Source organism: Phalacrocorax aristotelis, chromosome 6 (genome assembly GCF_949628215.1).
Source record: "Phalacrocorax aristotelis chromosome 6, bGulAri2.1, whole genome shotgun sequence".
NCBI classification, from domain to species: domain Eukaryota; kingdom Metazoa; phylum Chordata; class Aves; order Suliformes; family Phalacrocoracidae; genus Phalacrocorax; species Phalacrocorax aristotelis.
In genome coordinates, this window is record NC_134281.1 from 37,759,970 (window position 1) to 37,782,680 (window position 22,711).

Consider the following 22,711-nt stretch of genomic DNA (forward strand, 5'->3'; position numbering starts at 1 on the left):
CCAGGTGTGAACTTTTATTTAAAACAAGGACTGGAAAATTATATTTTGAAAATGAAGAGCCTGATACATGATTCCAGGAAATACCTATCAGGTTTAAGCTAGTCCTGGGTTAATTCATTCTTTTTGTCCACGTACTGCATGTTTTGTAAACCTGGCCTGCCCCAGGAACCAAAGGCTGTCATGTTCATGTGCTCCCCAGTTACAAATAACCTCTCCCATTCTCCATGCCCCAGATTTGACCACTACCCCAAAGGGTGTCAGCTCCATGCACCAGTTTCTGTGGTTGGTCTGGCTTGGCCAGCGTAGGAGACTGAGGTAGTATGCTGGGGTGTGTGGAGCTCACATCTGAAGCAACTGGAAGTAGACATGGAAAGGCCATTGCACCTGAGTTCCCCAAGCCACCAAAGCTCCAGCTGCGGTGGGGGTAATAGCTTCGCTCATGTTGCTTCTTGTGCAATTCCTTTTTGTCCTGCTTGCCACCACCAAAAGCAAGTGACATCTATCGCACTATACCAGAACACACTTGTCCAGTGTGCAGAGTGACTTGACATCTGTCTACTAATTCCTTCCCAAGCTGAACAGAGAAGAAAGTATCAGCCTTTCTTTATCAATGCACTTTATGTTGATTTTTAATTGCACACATTTAAATGACATACTAAGAAAGTAAAAACCAAAACAGGACAAAACCTCAACAAAACAGAACAAAACCCTTTTGACTGGGGAATATATGTCTTCCCCTTCCTGAACCTTCACTTAGCATTCGTAAGCAAGACAAAACAACCAAGCACAAGGTAATTAAAATAGAAGTACACATGATAGTGGTTTCAGGTAGCTCTGATGAAGTGTAAGAGTTCCTGTGTTCCTAACATAAATTTCATTAATTTCACTAATTAATTTCATTTTTCATTTTTTCTTAAAGGTCCAAATTGTGTCAAGGAACATAACTTTGTTTGCAGCAACTTAGAACCTTATGCCAACGGTTCTGTATCTGTGACTCCATTTACAAAGAGCAGATATATAGAGAAAAATATTGACGGAGAAACTGTAACATTTAACTTTAGCACTAGTTCAGCAGGTAAGTCTCTTGTTTGCTAACTGTTATGAACAAGGCTGATACTAATGCAGGGAATATGTACTTTCTAATTGCACTTCATTATATTTCATATATGTTATTACTATTAGCCAAGAAACTGATTACCATTAAAAGAATTTTATTGACATTCATATCACTAGTTACTCTTTTTTAATTACTTATTGTTAATCTATATTTAATTATGCATTTAGTATAAGTATTCTTATAGATACTAGATTAAAAAAAAAAATTCTGCATGAATTTGAAATTCTTGATAAGATTTTAGAAAGCATTCTATACCTATCTGAAGAAAAGACTCAAAAAGAGAATTTAAAATATTAGGTTTTTCTTTATGGTATGAAAGTTACAAAAACGTGCAGAATGTACCTTCTATTCTGTAGTTCCCTGTTTGATCAAAGCAGACCTGCATCACCCACGCTACACCAATACTGATATCTGTACTTGGTTTCGGTTAGTTTGCATGTACACGTACACAGTCAGCTTCTAAGACTCCACATTAGGCTAAAGCCAAATGTGAGCCAACCCTTGTGCTGTCAGAAAGGTCTGTGCACCTTTTTGGGACTATACTTTCAAAAGCTTACACCTGTGGTCCTGATTCTTTGTTTGACATACATGTTCAATTGATAGAACTACAAGAAAAGCTAAAAAAATAAACCCAAACCCAGCAGACTTGGTAGATATTTTCCTGATGCAGACAAGGTGTAATAGAGACACAGTCCTTTTTATTTTTTGGGTTTTTTTTTCCCCCCTTTTAATTTTCAGATGTAGAGCCTCACACTGTTTTAACTCCTTCTTTCAGGGGGAAAAAACCCAAACCAAACCAAAAAAACCCTCAAACCTAAACCAAAGCCACTAAAAAAAAAAGGTGTTTATCTGATTTCTTCTAGTACTTTTTTAGTACTAGTTTCACCACCTTCAGACTCAGCTAATGTAGGGAAACCTTGGTGGTTTATACCTGGTAAGATAATTAATATTTCTTTTAATTTCACTGAGTAAGCAAAAGATTTTTTTTTTTAGTGAGAAAGAATATATTATTTTTGTGCTGGTGATGTAATGATACTTTAAAGTAGTGATTTTTTCCCCCTTAATACCAGGAATAGTTAAATCTTTTGTTGCCTTTAGCACTCCTGAAAAGTAGGTAGAAATGGATATAGAAGAACATTATATCTACCTGCTGTTTTTATTAAACATGTTTCTCTAGGGCTTTGGGAATTACAGGGGCTTCTGGCAGACTATTGTTTTGAATTTGAAATCCTATCCCTCTGTGGAAGACACAGGGGTTTTGTATACAGTTTTATAGACAATCCATGAAAATATCAGAACCTCCCCGTTACTCTGGGTCATTGAGCTAACGTATTTTAATTTATAGCTGGAAGAATACAGAGGTCAAAATTGTCTTCTGAAGCCCCATGAAAAAAAGCTGATAAATGAATTGATTGATAATGTAAACCATTTGATCTGAGACTGAACTGTAACAGAAATTGAAAAATGTCTTTAAATTTTAGACAGCCGTAATGTGAACATGATCATGATTTTTCTCTTATGATCATCTAGTTTTAGCATATTATATTTTGCAGCCCCCACTCTCTGGGCTCCACTCATATTTTAATAACTTAGGTGAAGATTACAGTCCACAATATAAGTTTATGGATCTGGAAAACAACCACAGTTCACTTATTTTTTGAGAAAATAAGTTTCTTGCCTTCATGAATTAATGCTATTTATTAAACCTTCTCCAACTGTTGCAGCAGTTGATAACATGATCAGGCAGATGGTGGAAGAGCTTTATGGATTCTTGAACAAGAGAATATATCAGTAGAGCACAATGCCTTGGAAGTAGAAAAAACCCTGCATTTTGTAAAATATTTTTTCATCTTCAACCAACACATTACCTCCAGAAATGTTCACTTTCTCCTTGTTCACAGCTCTTCAGCAGTACACTGAATAGGAATCATAAGAAATCTGCCCTGTGGATAGAAATGAACAGATATATTGAAATTGTGCACTCAGCCAAGTAAAATATCCTGCCACTCCCAAACATGGGACATCTGATCTGCTCAGAAAACCTCATGCACCTTAGGTCCTTCATATGAAGAAAAAATCAACTGCCTTTCTTTTTAATATGCTAGCTTGCAAATTGAAGTGATTTTGAAGAAAATTTCCGTGATGGTTTTCTACTGAAATGTGGCTCATGGAGCTGCCTTACGCAGGAGTTTATTTACTTTCTGAAATGTTTCATAAGCTCTTGGTGAAAGGTCCCTTGAGCTGTGCCCCCAGTCTGAAACCCATTTGGTACAACATAGAAAATTAGAGTTAGAAAACACATATTAGACTTAAAAGATTCCTTACAATTAAAAAGTAAAAAGTTTTTGTGGTTTTAGGCCAGTTATAAGACCATGTGACACTTTAAGCTAAAAGATACTATTTCAAATATTAAAATAGAATAGTAACTCCTGGCAGGAAATTTCATTTACAGAAGTTTTGAAATGTACACTCAAACAGAAAACTGTTTGTTCCCCTGTCTTGTCTGTCATCCCATGTTCCTGAAATAAGAAAGTGATGTCAGACAGAGGAGAGAGAGTTGCCATCGTATTATCTTTGTAGCCTGTCAGTAGAGCTCGGATCTTCCCAGCCTTTTCCATTCCACTTCACATCTTTTCCAGTTCAGATAAGCCTATGGCTAACTCAAAATTGGTTTTATTTATCTTGTTAAATTGGCACTGAAATTTTTTAAGGAGGAAAATGTATGAAATTATTAAGAGAGAACAAACAGGCATGAACACGTACAACTGCTGAAATGTTTGGTTTGAAATGATGAGAATAGAACCAGTAATAATTCTTTTGTGAACAGAACCAAGGGAAGTGACTGGAGTTGCTGCAACATTGATAGCTGATAATGCTGTCCGAATTAAGTGCAAAAATCAAGACGTGTTTGGAGCAAAAACAGTATTTGAGTTGGTTTGGGGAAATGATGAAAGAAATGACTCCAAAGAAAATTCTTGTGATTTTATAAAAGAAAATCTCAGGTATTTGACAAGCTATACATTTAAGGTAAGTATGTTTATTAAATTAAATATATAAAATATTGCTGCATTTTCATTATTTAAGCATACTATACTTGATTTTGGGAAAAAAGGCAAATATGGTGGCAGAGGAGTTAATCTATGTATCTGTAGGCCATAGATGTAAAGCAGTAGCTATTACTTCATAAATAAAATGCATATGTGCCCAGCCTACCAATCAATACCTTGTGTGCTATTCAACACGGGAATGTGACATCATGAACAATACAAGCTGAGTAGATTGTTTGTATTTGGGACAGAGAGTAATAGGGGGTTTCCGTAAGTTTTAAAAAAGTTTCTTAAGTATAACTGATATTTTAGTGTTTAAAACACATTTCATTTAATGAACGTGTGGCTGTCATTTTCATCAGAGGATAAATATGGGGTTTAAGTCTTGAGATAATTCTTAGAAATAAGTTGTTCAGAGTTTTTCACTGTGAAGTTTTTTGATGCTTCAGGGACTGGTTAGTGTAAAGCAGTTCAGATCCTTTCGCATGTCCTTACATTGGCCTTTTACAAGCTGGTCCTTGTTTTCATACAAAACATATCATCCTCTATTTACAAGCTTCACTTTCCTGAATGTCTCCTATTTTCTCTTCTTTCAGGCATTTCACCCTTTTGGCATTTGTTGCTTGCAAAGCCAATGGTCTTGTGTGATCCCTTTAATGTGGCCATTAGGAATATTTTTTTATAACCTGATAGCTCCTCTCAGTAAAGTTTAGGTAAGAAAGTAACCAGTAGGAATGATGGAGTTTATTACTTTTAGGAACCAGTTTCACTCATTTTTTACAATCTTTTCCTCTTTTCTCTGTGTCTTCCTAAGGAAATGCAGTATCAGAGAGTATGAATAGTCTGGGTTTTGTTCCAAGGCTTTGTCAGTATTTTTCCAACAGATTCTGCTCAGAAAGCTTTGTATTTGGAAAGTAAAGATGAGGTCCTGTAGGAGTATTGCCCCCGTAGTAAGAGACCCCTGCACTCTTGTGAGCTTTTTATACACCACTTGCAGTGAGCAGTTTGCCTTACAGAAGAAATTGGCTTCTGGTTGGCTCTAAACTCTGGCTTCTTTGAAATTTTTTTGCCCAATTCTTACTGAAAAAAAACAAAGGAAGCCTTATGGCCTTAACTAGTAAAGAAAGGATTCTGGGACAAGTTAAGGAATGCTGAAGAACAAAAAAACAGATGACCTGTGAGAGTTGGTGGATGTCACAATTCCCTTCTGCCAGCACACTGAACTGTTCAGGGAATAAACAGGAGCTTACCCAGCATACTTTTTGCTTTAGTGATGTTTTGGCACTGACTGCTGCTCTAGGTTTCTGGCTTTCACCATTTGAGCAACTTCTTGCTTGTTTTCTCTGCCACCTCGGCTACTCTTCTGGATGTTGCCACCTACCATGGCTTTCTTCCCAGCTGCAGAATTCAGAAACCACCAACCCCCTGAACACATCTGCCTTTTAGAGCAGAGGGTGGGAGCTGGGCAAAGTCCTCTGAGTCTTCGGGAGAGGTTTCTCTTAAGGGATCGGGTAGGCTCAGTAAGAATTCAGCCTGCAGTCAGCAATGGTGCTGAAAGCCCTTCTCCCATTTTGGATGATTTGCAGCAGGAGAACATTACTATTAAATTTACTATTATTCAATCCTGTTAGTATTATCCACTGTTTAGGATTTAAGTTTAATCATAAGATTAATTTTTCTTCACAAGAAAATTGTGAAATATTTGATATACAAACTTCAAGCTGCCTATTAGGTCTCAATGGAATTTTTATTAAGGAAATTTAAAAGATTGGATAAATGTAGAATATATTATGAAATATAGACACATCTAAACAAAGTTAGTATTTTAACATTAGTTAAAGTACCAAAAAATTAATGTTGCAAGAAAACAGCTTATTTAAAAGTTTATTCTGGTTTCTATCATTTAACCTTTTATGACTCACTTCCCATATAGGAACTTGTATTAAAAATATCCAATTCAGTTGACTATCTGTTTATTTACTGCTGAAGCAAATAAATAATGCTGTTTTGTTACACATTGCATGGTTATTTTCTGGATTTGAGAAACTTGATTTTGATTTGACATGAGATACGTTTGATTTTTTCCTTCAGATATATCTGATTTTGATTTTGTAAAATGTGTATCCTATTTCACTAACTTTCTTTTCCAGTCATCTACATATTTTTGATCTAGATCTTGCTGTAAGTTAGGTAGAAACCTGAGCTACACTACAAACGGCTATACAAAGATTAACAGCAGACCCTGCTGTCATTGAGGTTGATGCATTGAAAATAAATGGATGTATTTTGAAAATCCATTGTGCTTTGCTTTTAAAACAAATGTACGCAGAAATTTTTACTTGTTGTATCTTAACATCTCTGTTATTCTCACCCACTGCATGCAGATTGTAGTGTTTAATGGAGAACATAGAGGGCCACCAGTAGAGCATAGTGTAACAACCAGATGTAAGTAAATATTTATGGCATTTTAACTTTTAGACTTTAACATAGTATAGAGTAATAGGGTAAATTGTGAATTCCGTTACAATTGCTCCTAATTAAAAAGCCAAACTGCCTGTTTTTATAGTTAATAGTTGATTTGCATTTGAAAAAATAACAACCTCATTCAGCATTAATGTAACAGATCATGTTGACAAGTCATGGACCATAATTCAGAATTATTACACAGTTGTGGTTTCTTCAGGAAACGTTTGAATGCAATTAGAAATGAATTTCTCTAACTTAAGCTATTCACTTTAAGATCATTTTCCTGTGTTCAGATCCTGCATTTAAGGAGCTGAATATCTGTGACTTGTCAGGGGTTCCCAACTCCCAGATCAGGAGCAGCCGAGAGCTCCACTGCTCAAGTGTACAGGTCACACAGAGCAGGAGACATCCATGGTAATGCCGAGCCAGTGTGTGGGTTGTAGCATTTTTGATGGGTGAACATGGAGAGTTTAAGTGAAAGTTTCCTTAGTGAAGAAATAAAATTCCCTCTTTTGCTGTGAGCTTAAAAGTTTGGGGCACTTTGGAATAACAAACTAAAACTAAGCACTTAAAAACAATTGCTTAGTTCTTTTCACAAAAAAAAAAAAAAAAAAATCAATGAGTATACAGATTAAATAAAAATGTTTTAAAAAAAGTAATTTTTAAATGCATTAATTATGTATTCAAGAAATGATAAAATTATTCTTGTTCTGTTGGTAGATAATTCTAGAGCCCTGATTATATTCTTGGCATTCTTGATTATTGTGACAACAATTGCTTTACTACTGGTTCTGTACAAAATCTATGATCTTCACAAAAAAAAACTTAGGTAAGCTTCATGTTTCTCTCCCTCTCCTATATATAGGGCTGGGGTGGGGGAGGCTTTCTGTTCTTCCACAAGATCTCCCAACAGGTATTGCAAAAATGTTACAAGTTGGATATAACATTAATAGTGGAAAAAGACATCCTTTTACCTTTTAATCCTTTCAAAAGAAACTCGGGTTTCGGTGGTTTGTCTGGCAATGCAAAAACAATGAAATAGATACAAAATCTCTCTGCTATACCCTTTCTCAGGACACAGAAGAACTGATCTGGTAGAGTGAAATGTTTTGTCACTAGTTTTGTGAAAAAAATATTCACAAATATCTGGAATATCTTTCCTTCATGATTTAAAAGTAATGAAAATAATACACACTTTCATGGAATTCTTTCAAATGTTTATTCACTCAATATCTCAGGGAGGCTTTGTTTATTATAGTCATCTCTAGGTGACTTGGCTGTTCTGTAGGACAGCAGATGGTGGTAGAAGGGTCATTGCCTTTGCTGACAACTGTGCCAGAGCCCTGGAAAGCCAGGCTGACTGCTGCTATTGCTGTGAAGGGAGGTGGTGCAGTGTGTGAGGGAGCATTTGCTGCTGGTGGTTATGGAGGAGTTAGGGCAATTTCTTCAGAAACCTCCCAGCCCTCTGGCAACAGCAGAAATTGGGGACTTGTCACTTCCAACCCCTTTCCCCCCTGGGGACAGGGAGTTGCTCTTGCTCAGATAAGAATTTTTATGCTTAGGGAAGCTGGCTCAGGCAATACTTCTTTTTTTTCTTTTTTTTTTTTTCCCTTAAACAAACATGCTTAGTTAAAATAAAGAGGTTTGTCCTTTCATTAATTCATTTGACAATTCAAGAATCACATTTGCTGAAATGTAATCTACATTTTCAAAGTCAGTAATGATAAATGCTCAACCTGTTTACACAGTTAGCTCCTGAGAGTATGGCTTGTTCTTGGCTACTTAGTATTTAAACTTAATTTTATTATATTTTATCTACATGTTAGTTTTTTGTCACTTATTTAGCAAGAGAAACAAAGATGGTGTGAGCAGTCACTCCAGTGAAGAAACTAAACATGTTTGATGCAGGTGATATGGACAAAACTATGCAAGTAGTAAAGCTGTTTGATGTGGTTCCCATGTTTCTCCTCCTTGGTAGTGCTCAGAGTAGGAAGACAAGGATTCCAACCACCTCTGCATAGGGCCTGTAAGCCCCAGTTGTAGCCCTCTTGTTTCATAGAGAGCTTGTAATGTGGTCTGCTGGTTATGAACAGTCTTAATGTTCACATACAAAACTGTTTTTATTTAACTCATCATATATATGTCTTACTAGTCAAAGTTTTTACAGATGCTTTTGCTTCTTACAGCAATTCGTCTGAAGGCGTGAATCTTGTTGCAGGTGAGTAGCTTCATCTATTTAGCAAGTGGAAATAAAATTAGCCACATGTCTTGCTGCCACCTTTAGATTGTTTGCATTCTAGGTTGTATGAATAGACTACAGATATCAACGTGATAACACCTTGTTTGGAGAAAAAAAATACTTCAGTAAATACATAGCAGAAGTATTTCTAATTAAATGAACTGAAAGTTTGTAAGTGTTTGAAAAACTCTTATTTATTATTTAATTACAAACCCAATTTTGTTATCCCAGGCAATAGTTGTGATATGTTTAACCCTGAGAGTAAGTCCAGAATCAAATACAGCTTCAACTAGAGTTTCCCTTTCCTGTGCACCTTTTTCAAAGCACAAATTTAAACATAAGCTGGTCGGTTTTTACTGCAAAGTTTTGAAGCCTTTCAAATCCCAAAGACTGAAACTGAACATTATGTGCAACTTTTTGTGCAAGATTTCAAAGCCTACGAAGGAAGACAGGGTCAGTCAATACCAGAAACCTTCAAGAAAGAATGATTTATGACATTCAAGCCCACAGAAATTAACTGCATTGAATGGGAAGTAATACTGTGTTGATATTCAAATCCATTTGCTTAGACACACACTTGTTAAAAAAAAAAAATCTTCAATGTAAATGAATAATGAATAAAGGTCTAGCTAGAGATGTTAAAACTTGCTCAATCATTATTTATCATTAAAGATGGTGCCACAGATCATTGCAATTCAGAGAATAATTTGGAGAAAATTTGGAACAGTAGGCAATACACATTGTTACATTTGTAGGTTGGTTGCACAGTAATCCATTTTACTGCTGACAATAAATGATCAGAATTGAAGCAGAGGGCAAGGTGATGCAGCTATTGTTGGTTTTGGGGCTGTTGCTGTGCCTGAATGTGACAATTGCCACTTTGTATAAAAGTGCTGTTAATGCAGTGTCCCTGCACGTGGTCTCCTCCTGAGGTGTCTTCAGTCAGGCAGCAGAGCTGAACAAGTTCTGTTATTCCCAGGGCTTGTTTGCTCATGGCTGGCTCAAGCAACACCTTTTTTTTTGTAAACAAACATGCTTAGTTAAAATAAAGAGGTTTGCCCTTTCACTAATTCATCTGGCAATTCAAGAATCATGTTTCCTGAAACGTAATCTACATTTTCAAAGTCAGTAACGATAAAGGCTTAACCTGTTTACACAGTTAAAGATGATGACAGGCAACTTCTGAACATAGAGCCGATACCTTCGGAGCAATTGCTGGACATGTACAGGAGGAAGATTGCTGATGAAGGAAGACTTTTCTTGGATGAATTTCAGGTTTGTCATTGCTCACAATACACCACAGATTTGTAGCCAGGTAGTTGGAAAAATTCTCTTTAAGTGCTTAGTTGAAGTATATGCACTGCTTATAAATAAATAAATAAATAAATAAAGAAAGAAAGAAAGAATGAATCTGCAAAATTGAGTGAATTCTCATCTAAGGTCAAGTAGGCTTCAGTTAATTTTGCTACCAAGCTCTCCTCATTATAAGATTATGGTACTTTTTTTTTCCCCTGAAGGTGTTTTTCAGCAAAAGTATAAAACACACGGTCTAAATACTTCTCATTCTAAAGTAAATGTTAATATATATTTTTAATACTCTCTCTTACTGCGTAGATGTGGGTGTATAAATAATATGTAATTGTGGAGATATGTATTATTTATATTAAGGGAAAAGAAATTTGTTTGTTTTAGATATAGGAAATATATGAAGTGGTATCGTATGAAACAGGATGTTATCTTCCAGACTCAGTAGTACCAAATCTCTTCCATATGCTTTTGAGTGTAAGTAGAAACTATTTTAAATGCAAGCTGACCTAATAAAAGAAACATTGTATTTTACAGAGTATTCCTAGAGTTTTCACTAGATATTCAATAAAGGAGGCCAAAAAAAGCCATAATCAGAACAAAAACCGTTACATTGATATCCTTCCATGTGAGTATTTGTTACAGTTTTTGCACATTTTAGAAATATTTTGTTTTCTCAGTGCCTTGAGATAATATAATTATTTTGTTTTAAATTATTTAAACAGATGATCATAACCGTGTTGAGCTCTCAGAGATCCCAGGAAACCCAGGATCAGACTATATCAATGCAAGTTATATTGATGTGAGTGACTTCTATGTGAAAAAATTCTTAGGCACTAGTAAAGAAATTCTGTAGTCTGTACATTTCGTGCATCAAACACCTCTGAGGATTTCCATCTGAGTTCTTTCCATCTTTGTAATGTATTCAGTATTATTGGACTGTTGCATATTGAATTTATTTTTTAAGTTGCAAATTTTTTAAATTGTTCGTACTTCCTTTCTAAAAGTTGATAACATTGTACTTTTTGTAGGGCTTCAAAGAACCAAGAAAATACATTGCTGCACAAGGTAATTTTTAAGCTTGAAAGAATATGCTTTCTTTATTCACCCATTTTTTATAGAGTAGTAAAAAAGTATTAGTAAATTTACAGAAAAATTGAAAATCTGACATTTTGAAATGTAATATGAAAAAGTTGTCAGTGAGTTTTTGCTTAGGAAGTTTTGTGAAGATGAGTAAATTTCACTTGAAAAGCAGATTTCACATGATGTATAATTTTACACCAAAAGTTTTCAGATTTCAGAGCTATGCACTAAAGATATGTATGAAAGTTCTAAAATGTGGCCTAATGGCAGCAGTCATAATGAAATCAAGTGTGTGGCTGTTATTTGCGTGCTCTCTGGTTAGCTTTTCAGACTGCATGGCTAAGCACGTCAAGAAGACAAGTGTTTTTTCATGTAGCTGCACTCTTTGAAAAACTCCCTTAAAATATCTCTTGCTAGGCCCCAAGGATGAAACCACAGATGATTTCTGGAGAATGATCTGGGAACAGAAGGCAACAATTATTGTCATGGTGACTCGCTGTGAGGAAGGAAAGCGGGTGAGAAATATCCATCCAACCATCCATCTTTTCATCCTTCTTTTGTCTGAAAACAGAAAGGGTTGCTTTGCTGTGGTAAATTACATTTTCTTCTTAGTACTTTGTTTTCATTCTTTGCTGTTCCCTTGTTGTGGCAGAACCTACGTTGGAAAGCATGCCAAAAAAATATGTTGCCTTGTGGAATTATCAGTCTTATCAGAAAAGGCCCCTTAATCGCAGCTGTAAATAGCAAACTGTAAGCTTCCAAATTAGAGCTAACAAAACAAGAAAAGGGCTCAGGGTAGAACTCTAGCTCCTCACAGACCTGTCATAAAAGGTATGGTTTGTATTTTTCTCCTGTCTGTTATCTTCTGATATCCTGGCAATGCCCTCAGTAAATCCTAGGCAGAATATTTTTGTATCCGTTGTCTTTGCCCTTCCTTTAACTAGAAGATTGGGTGCTTCTGTCTTGCTTTTGTTCCTTATTCAAGGTACAGCAGGAGGAAGGGGAACTGCTGTTTTAACTGCTTTTAAAGATGAAAAAGTTGGCAGCATGCAGATTTACAGCATCCCCAAGCTGATGTTATAGGCAGGCAGGAACAACCTCCCCCACTGAAGACTGGAAAAGAAGCCATAGAAGTAGCTGCAAACTTTTTCTACAGCCTTTAAGCAACAGCAACAGTAGCTGTTCACTTTTTCAAGTCTGTACAGGATTTTTTCCCACTTTATGTTCCCGGGTAAATTCCATGGGCATAAATCTTCAGGTCAGAGACCTGAATTGTTAGATACTTGGAATTATTTAGCACTGACATCCTAAGCAGTGACAGCCTCTTCCTGAGAGGACAAGACCTGTGAGAAGTTGGAAGAACTATACTGAGTTGCTGTCTATTTTAAATCAGACTTTCTTCTAGCGCTCAGCTCTCTGCCAGTACACTTGTGCTGCTTACCTAACTTTATGTCTTCATAGAACAAATGTGCCCAGTACTGGCCATCAATGGAGAATGGCTCTGCAGCATATGGGGACATCATTGTGAAGATCAATGAAAGTAAAACGTGTCCAGACTATGTCATTCAGAAACTACACATCACAAATGTAAGTTGATTTGAAAGTATAAGACTGGCTGGAATTGGAGTGTCTGTTTGGACTCCATAGGTATTATTAAGAGATTGAGAGTGGTTTCCTTAGATATTTAGCTTGTTCTTTAACACAGAAATTTGACTAGTTTATGTGTATCTCAGCATAACCTTCTGCAAATAAAATCAATGTGACTCACAGAGCTCCACTGTCTACCCTTGTGGTAATTGTACAGTGGGGCAATTACAAATTCTGTTAATTTCAAGTACATTTATAAACATAAGAGTTTTAAAATTACCATTTGGCTATCTATAGATTCATCAAGGATGAGTAATTGCTCTCTTTTATACATCTAAAATCCCATTAGTTGCTGTGTTGGTAGTTGAGAATAAAATTTACCATCTAAGGCTAAATGTTCCTCTCAGGCCCTTTGTGAAAATATTTCAGTGAGGGTAAGTGGAGTGTAAGACACGGCTAAAAGCATTAAGTAGATCTGCTGACAGATCTTCAGCAAAATAGTCAAGCAACAGGCTCCACCCATCTTCATCCATGATTACAGCTGGATATTCCTATTCAGCTGTCTCACGTTGCATTAAAATTTACTCAGGAAGTGGTCTGATTTAAAGGAAGTTGTAACTTAGTGTGAAGGCCATGAGAATATCAGGGTGTTAAGAATTTACTACTAACAAAGACACTGCTCTGTGACTAGAAGAGACATTAGATATGAGAGATTGCTGCAGGTTGAGGGCTGATATTTTTATAGCAGTCTGCTTTCTGTTTGGCTGACATTATATTAATATAGATAAAATTGATATTGGTTGTGGAATTTAAGAGTCATCCCTGGTGTGAAAACAGAGACTTCTGCAGTTCTGGTGGAATAGTGTGGAAACAATGACACATAACTGCATGAATAACTGTGCCACAGCTGGGTAATTAAACTTTCAGTGGGGATTTGGGGGTTAATTACTGAGGAAATGCCCTTACAGCGATTCTAAATCTCGGCCAGTAAAAGAATGCCATTGAGTGTCTGTCTTATTTTGTTTTGTAATCATGGTTATCAAAATGTATGTTCTCTCTTTTAATCTAGCAGCAATATATGAATGTAGGACTCACAACTTGACATGCTTTAAGCTTTAACTAAGTGACTTAAGAGAGTCAGTCTCATTTAAAATCAGGTTTTCTTGTATCTTGTATCTCTAGATGGTAGAAGTCTGTTACAGTTTAAATTTTTATTCTATGATTTATTTTTAAAATCTTTTGCACTCAGCAGGCTGCTCCTAGGAGACAAAAGAGTATTATGCCAAGCTGTACCCCTTGAAGTAAGCAGAGCTCTACACTGGCCAAGTTGTTTATGAATAGAGTGGGGAGACATATTATACTCTAATCATAGGCTAATCTAAGAAAAAGAAGTATTTTTAGCAACACTTTGAACCTCCTGCTTGTCCTCTGTTGCAATTGTTGTGTATTCCTGATTCATGGGTATTTTTAAATTAAAATTGAATATGAGAAATGTCATAACCTGAGCGACCATTGGGATTGCAACATTACAGCACACACTTTGAAATTTCTGTTTCAACATTTGATGACTGTTGCCCTTATTTTTCTTCTGATTGTGTATCTGCTCTTGATTTTGGCTTTGTGTACACATATATATACATATTTTAAAAACACACTTCACTTTGTCTAGGGAAGAGAAAGGACAACTGGAAGAGATGTCACTCATATTCAGTTCACAAGCTGGCCAGACCATGGAGTCCCTGAGGATCCCCATCTCCTTCTCAAACTCCGACGCAGAGTTAATGCTCTCAGCAACTTTTTTAGTGGCCCAATAGTGGTTCATTGCAGGTAAATATATATTATTTTTTAAAAAATATATCAATGTTAAATGAACATGAAGTGAAGATATTCAGAAAAGGGATCTGACAAAGGTATTTGGCTGATCCCAGATTTTGTGACTTGATTACTTGAGAGTGAGTCAGCCAAATAGGCATAGAAAGGTCTGTTTTCTGAAGGATATTCAGGCCGATAAAATCTGACGATACATAGACTTTTAGACGTTTGGAAAGCAGCCAGATAAATGTTGGGCTACTCTGGCTATAAGCACCATCTTTGGCAATATTTGCCTTACTTTAATTAAAAGATATTTAAAATACAAACTCATCATTGTTTGTGTTGCCGATTACTTTCCAGCAAGAACTCTTTGCTGTTGCTTCATTCCTTTGTTACACATTTTCACTTTCACTCTCTTACTGACTGCTCCCCCCCTCAGAGTGGGATGGGAGATGCCATTCCCTCTTGGTAACCAAATCCCTTTGTGCTTTGCAGTGCCGGTGTCGGGCGCACTGGGACATACATAGGTATTGATGCCATGCTGGAGGGGCTGGATGCAGAAGGCAGAGTGGATGTTTATGGCTATGTTGTGAAGCTCCGTCGGCAGCGGTGCCTCATGGTTCAAGTAGAGGTATCTCGCTAAAACTCCTGTCACTTAGAACTTGCCTTTACTAGGGCATCATCAATATTTCTCAGAAGTCTGCTGCTCAGTCTTGGGTACTGCTACAGTTCAGTTGAAGTTGTTCATAGAAAATATAGCTCTGAAAAATATTGAGAGAGAGAAAAACTTCCAACACAGTTTTTCAGTTTTAAAAACATAGCCTTTTAAAGTTTAGAATAGCCAAGAAGGACATTTTAGATTTGATAATCCAGCTTCTGGCGTACAATTTACAAATGTAAAATTGAGCTTGCATAGTCAAACGTAATTTTCATGTTCTAAAAACTGTCTGTCTAGGTGGGATTTTCAGTTGAGTTGAGAGTACAACAAAAGTTACGGACTGATGCAATGAATGTTTTTAACTTGTCTAAGCAATTTGCAGATCTTTCAAATCTCAGTTGCATATTTCTTGAATGGCATTACATTTATTTGCAGAACACTTTTCATCCAACACACATTAGCACATTTAGTGCTCCAAAATGTCTACTTTGGAAGCCACTCTGATTTTTAATACTTGTATTTAGTGCCTATTTAACATTAATGCTTAGTATAATTAATACTAGTAGCGTCGCAGGAATAATAGTTTCTTATAATGGTTTTAAAAAGTGATTTTTTTTACTCTTTAATAACTTCATTTTTAAACCCTTTAAATGGGAAACACCAGTCACAGTACATCCTTATCCATCAAGCGCTAGTGGAATACAATCAGTATGGAGAAACAGAGGTCAGTCTCTCAGAACTGCATTCCTATCTTAACAATCTGAAAAGGAAAGATCCTCCGAGTGATCCTTCTCTGCTGGAGGCAGAATTTCAGGTAAATAAGCATTGCATTCTAGGGCCCTTACCTCACCCTTACATTAGAAAGTGCCTTGCACAATAGTAATGAGATAAAGATACCATGCAAAATAGATCACTTCCGTGCTATTTTATTTCTCTGGCACAGGAACTGTTCCTTTACCTTAATGAAAAAAGCTGTAAATTAATGAAATTTTATTCGCGCTTTTGATGTTAATATTTTTAACAGATGGGGAGCATAGAACAATTACTTGTGTCTATGTGCATAGCTTCCTGTGCCATTGTACATGGTATAGCAGGCATTTTTAAACTATAGTCCAGATGTGACCAAAGTTTAAAAAATTAAAGAAAGAAGTGAGGCACTGGGAGATGAAGACTGGGTGCAGGTGTCCAGAGGGAACAATGATCCTGAGAACCATTTTAATCAAGCGTAATACCAAACATCCTTTTTCTTTAGAGATTACCTTCCTATAAGGGGTGGCGGACCCAGAACACTGGGAATCGTGAGGAAAATAAAAGCAAAAATAGGAATGCCAACATAATACCATGTAAGTATTTTCCATGAACCTTCCCTTATTTTATCTGCTATTTTCTGTAAGAAAACCTACTAAATTTTGAAAAAATGGGGACAGTAAATTACCTTACTGAAATGTATTTGATTGATTAATTTTCCTGACACGGTAAAACTTGAAACTTCTCGTAATGTTTTAAAAAAGATGAATTTTTAAAAATGTGAATTATTGGGAGTGTTTAAGCTTATTTCAAGTAAAGTGGCCTTTGTTCTGCAGTCTGTTGTGAAAGGACTGGCCTATTTCTACCTGTTTCCCCCCCTGCACATGCAGGGAGAGCCCCCCTCCAATGGTATACCTGAGCAGCAGTGTGGCGTGACCGTGACACTTTGTCTCACGCAGATGACTTTAATCGAGTGCCAATCAAGCACGAAGATGAATGCAACAGAGAGGGCGAACATGATTCAGATGATTCCTCAGATGAGGACAGTGACTGTGAGGAGTCAAGCAGATACATCAATGCTTCCTTCATAACTGTACGTATTTTGAGGATCCACTATAAGTTTTTCATAAGCTTTCAGCTAAAACTACATTATAGCTTGAGCTCTTATTCTCTTATTGGCTTCACAAATAGACTAGGATTTACCTGAATAAGAGAGAAAGATCTGACAGTCGATTGGCAAATGCATTTATAGTTTTAATAATCAAAATCTATATTTTGATGCAGTAATAAGAGGAATCTTTTTCCTTTATATGGTCTTAGACTGTGCAATGTCAAATAGTGAGACTAAATATAGAAACACTTTTTTGCGTGTGTGAATGTTTAAAACCACTAGCTTTCAGATGGCCTCATGATAACATGCCTTTCTGTTGCTGGGCATCTGCCTCTGTAGAAGTTGATCTATATTAATATTTTCCCTGTTAGTGAAATGTGAGTATAGTTATTCACGTATACAAAACCCTACTAGTGAAAATTGGGGCCATTAGTTTTTTGGTATGGTATATACCTCCAGAAGAAGGAGAGCAGTTAGTGGTCACTGATAAGTAGCTGGTTTCAATGGAATTACTAGCTAAATTTAATTTATCAGAATCCTTTAAAATGCTGCACAGTTGGGATATCTATTCAGAGTAAATGTATTTTTATTTTTGGGTAGCTCAGCATGAACTGACAGGTGCCACAACTTTTTGTGGTATAAACTCAATTTCTGAGTGGCCAAATTAAACAGCTGTGTAGAATTAAATGTTTTTTCCCTTTAAAATATGCTTTGTAGAAAATGGCAGGGTGAGGTCTCACTCACTGCAGCATGAGTGTACCTTGCTGTCAAACCGGACGTGATACTGTTGTTAGGAGGATTTTGTTTAATGTCATTTGTCTCGTAGAATTCCTGTAAGACCATTGATATACATATTTTCCCCATTAAAAAAAGGGTTCATTAGTTTATTTCACTGGGTATTCTTTAAATGATAATGAGTTCTGTTGCTTGACAATCACGTTGCAAATTACTTTGAGAAAAAAAGATTAAAAATTTCTTTTGTAGGGTTACTGGGGTCCAAAAGCCATGATTGCAACACAGGGACCACTGCAGGAAACTATTTCTGACTTCTGGCAAATGGTCTTCCAAAGAAAAGTCAAAGTCATTGTTATGCTGACGGAGCTGAAAGAAGGAGATCAGGTGAGGGCATTGTCTTCACACTGGCATCTTAAGGGTCCTCTATATACAAAGAAAACACTGCACTGCTCTGCACTCTCTCATTCCCTTCCTCCAGTTAAGCATGTTTCATAGGATGAGGAATATGGATTTCCAATACAATTTGTTCTATTATTTGCCTTCTTAATTTACTTTCTAATGAATTTTTGAAGGGAAGAGTGTAGGATGCTATATTTTAAAATACAATGACACTCCTACTGCTTTAAAGTCAATACATTCTTTAAGTGCATGCGGAAGATAAAAGGCAGTTTGAATGGTAAGCACTGACTCGTACTTTTATCCATTTTAGGAACTCTGTGCACAGTACTGGGGAGAAGGAAAACAAACATATGATGGCATAGAGGTTCAAATGACAGATGTCAACTGTTGTCCTAGCTATACCATACGTGCATTTGATGTTACACATCTGAAGGTAAAAGTTTTCTTTGCAAATTCGAAAATGAAGTTTTAATTTTTTTTTCCATGTTATAAAATTAGACTAAATAAAGAGAAGGGACAGTTCCCACTGCACTTACTTTCTGCTCTAAGAAATTGAAATATTTTTCCCTTCCAAACCAGCAGCCAATCATGATAAATGCTATAAATTAGCTCAATTTCCCATTTAGTGAATTGCTGAGATGGTGGTAGTGGAGTCTCAAGAGGTCAGCTGTCTTTTGTACTTTGAGCAAAGCTTGGATGTCTACCTGCCTCATATTCATGAGGTAAAACTCACAGTGCCATGCAGTTCCTCAGGAATGTAATTTTTCTTTTGTAAACTATCTGGAATAGATGTACTACATGAATCTTTATTTTAACCTGAACATTGCCTACATCTCCACTGCTGTTCTTCAGACAAAAGAAACACAGAAGGTGTACCAGTATCAGTATCACAAGTGGAGTGGCTTGGATGTTCCGGAAAACCCCAAAGATCTAGTTGGCATGATTCTCAACCTTAAACAGAAAGTCCCAGCCAGACCAGTCACTGAGGACAACAGGAGTACCCGCAGTGTCCCGCTCGTTGTCCATTGCCGGTGGGTCTGAATTCAGCACATACCTTAACTTAGATCTAAGTTCTGGATATATGTAGCAACCATGATTTTGGGATGCCTACCTTTTCCCACAAGCCTTTCCATGTGTCTGGAGACTCAGCTCTCCCTAGAAGATTCCTTGAATTGCTCAAGCTTGACCTTTTTGACTGTAGTGCTGAAAAGTGAGCACACTTCTCTTTGGCAAGTGTGCGTGTGGAGTAGGTGATCAGAGCTAGCTGCTTTTGCCTGGTACACATATTTCGAGAATAAATGCTAGGACAGAGTGCTTTTGTAGCACTCTACTAACAAGGATCCAGCAGAGCTTTTAGGTTCATCTCTCACTCCAGAACATAAGCCCACTTTTTTAGGACCATTTCCAGGAATAGCCTTGTATGGCACCTAAAACAGAGGATAATCCTGTTGACGTTTCTTGAGACCGTAAGTCTGAAGCTTCTAATTTCTCTCTTACTCCTTAAGTGGCCACATGAGATCCAGGTAGCCTATAGATAAACTGTGTCTTGTGTGTCCCCTACAGATATTTTTAATTAACAGTTTCAACCAGTAAAAAATGTTTTGGAAATGTAATTCATTATGTAGACTTTGAAATAGATCTAACATTTAGTCAGAGGACTTGCTGATTTTACATTTTAAATTTATATATACATTTTACATAATTTTTTACATAATTTTCTAGTGATGGATCACAGCAGACTGGGGTATTTTGTGCTTTAATGACCCTCTTGGAAAGTGCAGAAATAGAAGAAGTAATAGATGTTTTCCAAGTAGTAAAAGCTCTTCGTCGCACCAGGCTGGGAGTGGTCTCCACCTTTGTGAGTAAATCTTATGAATTACCAGAAAAAAATATGATATTACTTATCATGGTCACTGATATCCTCATATCCTTACACATCATTTCTGCATAGGGAATGCTAATTTTAATGAGGACTTTCACAGCCACTCACCACTACTTGGGAATTGGCCGTTACTGATAGGAATGGAGGAGTTTGTGAGATGCAATTACATAACCCCTTTGTGGAAGGGTGCATATTATAAAAGTACAAATTGTTTTGTTTAAATCACTCCAGAACTGTGTCTTTGTGGCATACACTGTGCATTTAGTAACAAACCAGACCTAGGTGGTATTGACGTGGGGCGGGTTATTAGATGACTTTCCTAGACTCCTTGCAGTACATGTTGTTTACAACTTTGGTACTCCTAAAAACATATTTTTGGGACTTTGTGGACCAAGAGGGTACTGAGTGAGTCAACTTGGAATGTCTGATGCAGGCAGTTACATACACAGGAAATCAGAATAAACTATAGAAGCTACACTCTGTATGCCAAAAACTGTGGAAGCTGCTTCACAGGCATGTTCAACTACATGTTACATTTCTAAAATTTAAGAAAACAGAGAAAGAATGGGCTTATTCTTGGGCTCTGAGCATTCCATTCATACTAACTTCTTCTCTTTATATTTAAGGAACATTACCAATTTCTGTATGACACCATTGCCAGCACCTACCCTGCACAGAATGGACAAATAATGAAGAACAGCCAGCAGGAAGATAAAGTTGAATTTTGCAGCGAAGTAGACAAAACAGATCAGGAAACTGATTTGATCACTATTGATCTTACCCCACCAACACCAGAGAAGAACGAGCTTTCTGAAGTATGTGATGATTCCAAGGCTGCAGATAGCACCATGGGAACAGAAAGCTCTACAAATGGCCCCACAACTCCAGTTCTAACTTAGAGGTTATACTAAAAAAAAAGTGCTTTTTCATATGCAAAAAATCTTTCAAAAACAAGAAATATAAGAGTTTTTCTTCTTCTCATCTTTTTTTTTTTTTTTCTGGAAAATGTTTACTGTTATTTCAGTTTTGAAAAGGTACAAATTTAAAGGAATACTTGAAATTTGTAGAGTGTGACAAAGAACTCTGAAAGTTTCACTTTTGTGTAGATTTGCATTTAATAAGTCTTCAAAAAGCTTTTCACTATTTTTATACTTTTTCTTCTGAAAACATGTACAGTGTAAGGCTATGCTGAGCAGTGGGAAGGAAATTTTTTTACTTCTGTAACAAGGAGAAAAGCAACTCAGAACAATGAGATCAGTGTCTTGCAAAAACAGGTCTGTCTTCAAAACTATTAGCAAGTAAATTAACCTAAGTGGTAAGCATATATTCTAGGATTTCAGGAGTGCTGACCAAGCACTGCTTCAGTAATACTCTGTGGAACTTGTGGGACTTTGCCAAACAGTTTTAAGAGCTTATCGTTTATATCATGTGGCAATTCCAAGGAATTCAGACTTACGGTTAATCTGTAAATCCTCCTCTACCCATGTGGAATAGAAATGTTGCATTTTTCTAACTTGCCTCAAGGTGTCCTTGTTGCTTCACATATATTGATCTGAGATTTCAATGTTAGAGTCCAAGAAGAGTTTGGAGGTTGGCATTTGAATGATTGCAATAATTCTGATAGAAAACACATTCTGTTTACTTAAAAAAAAAAACCAGCTTAAAATACTGCATGCTTGCACACCTATTGCTTATGCTTACTGTTATTTAAAGGCACTTGCTTCCACTAATGCATCTGACCTGTTTTCAGGACTGGAAAATACTTAGATGTTTTTCCTCCCAACCTTGTAGATTTTAACTGGATTTTTTTTTCATTATGTGGTTTTGTCTGTTACAGTTATAATATTTTGACCAGTTTTTGTTGGATTTTAGCCTACCGTTTTTAGAACAAATAAAAAGTTAAATAATAGTTGATAGGGTGGAAATTATCTTGTTCTATTGGGCTCTGCAAACTGATCATTTTCTTCTAAATGCACAAGATCCTGTGTTATCCCATACCTGGATAAAATTTACAAATTTCGGTAGGAAAACACACACTTTAATTCTTTTAAAACCGTGTGTGAACCCAGGTAAGTGTCATGGTTCTCTCACTACAGAGGAAGGAAACTTCATTTTTCTTTTGCTTGAAGTCATTAAAAAAACAGTTACTCAACAACTTCAATGCTCCTACTTTATAACTGCATATTCTTAATCTCTCATTACAAAACATAACTGAAAATACTTAGAGAGCCATGTAAACACCATGTACAGTCACACTTGCTTAAAACATTAATTTTGCTGTTACTCCAGATCAAATATTTCTTTCGCAATTATCAGCTCAGACAAGTGCTTCCTGGCAGTCTTGCCTGAATAAGTAGCAGAGGCAGTGGGATTCCCCTTGACTGTCGGCTGAATTGCCTTTTCAGCTGAAGTTGTGTTAGGCGATGAACTAATAAAGCTGAAGGGGCCCCCTGTGGAGAAAAAGCTCTTAAGACTAAATATGAAGATAATATTAAAAAATTGTAGGCCCAAACCCTGTTGGCT

The 22,711-nt window shown here is 36.5% G+C and overlaps 1 protein-coding gene across 4 annotated transcripts in view; it reads left to right on the plus strand.

The window, feature by feature from the left end:
• PTPRC (protein tyrosine phosphatase receptor type C) overlaps positions 1 to 22,102 on the plus strand; it is a 67,843-nt gene extending 45,741 nt beyond the window's left edge. For all 4 annotated transcript variants that reach the window (XM_075097227.1, XM_075097229.1, XM_075097228.1 and 1 more), the window contains 21 exons: positions 920 to 1,075; positions 3,945 to 4,144; positions 6,549 to 6,609; positions 7,351 to 7,459; positions 8,817 to 8,848; positions 10,029 to 10,144; positions 10,712 to 10,802; positions 10,900 to 10,976; positions 11,206 to 11,242; positions 11,675 to 11,772; positions 12,719 to 12,844; positions 14,514 to 14,671; positions 15,152 to 15,287; positions 15,979 to 16,128; positions 16,567 to 16,657; positions 17,021 to 17,154; positions 18,157 to 18,291; positions 18,617 to 18,739; positions 19,159 to 19,337; positions 20,029 to 20,164; positions 20,815 to 22,102. In XM_075097227.1, the coding sequence (XP_074953328.1) occupies positions 920 to 1,075; positions 3,945 to 4,144; positions 6,549 to 6,609; positions 7,351 to 7,459; positions 8,817 to 8,848; positions 10,029 to 10,144; positions 10,712 to 10,802; positions 10,900 to 10,976; positions 11,206 to 11,242; positions 11,675 to 11,772; positions 12,719 to 12,844; positions 14,514 to 14,671; positions 15,152 to 15,287; positions 15,979 to 16,128; positions 16,567 to 16,657; positions 17,021 to 17,154; positions 18,157 to 18,291; positions 18,617 to 18,739; positions 19,159 to 19,337; positions 20,029 to 20,164; positions 20,815 to 21,087 (2,618 nt within the window). In that variant the 3' untranslated portion in view covers positions 21,088 to 22,102. The remainder of the gene's footprint in view (positions 1 to 919; positions 1,076 to 3,944; positions 4,145 to 6,548; positions 6,610 to 7,350; positions 7,460 to 8,816; positions 8,849 to 10,028; positions 10,145 to 10,711; positions 10,803 to 10,899; positions 10,977 to 11,205; positions 11,243 to 11,674; positions 11,773 to 12,718; positions 12,845 to 14,513; positions 14,672 to 15,151; positions 15,288 to 15,978; positions 16,129 to 16,566; positions 16,658 to 17,020; positions 17,155 to 18,156; positions 18,292 to 18,616; positions 18,740 to 19,158; positions 19,338 to 20,028; positions 20,165 to 20,814) is intronic.
• The last annotated feature ends 609 nt before the right edge of the window (positions 22,103 to 22,711 follow it).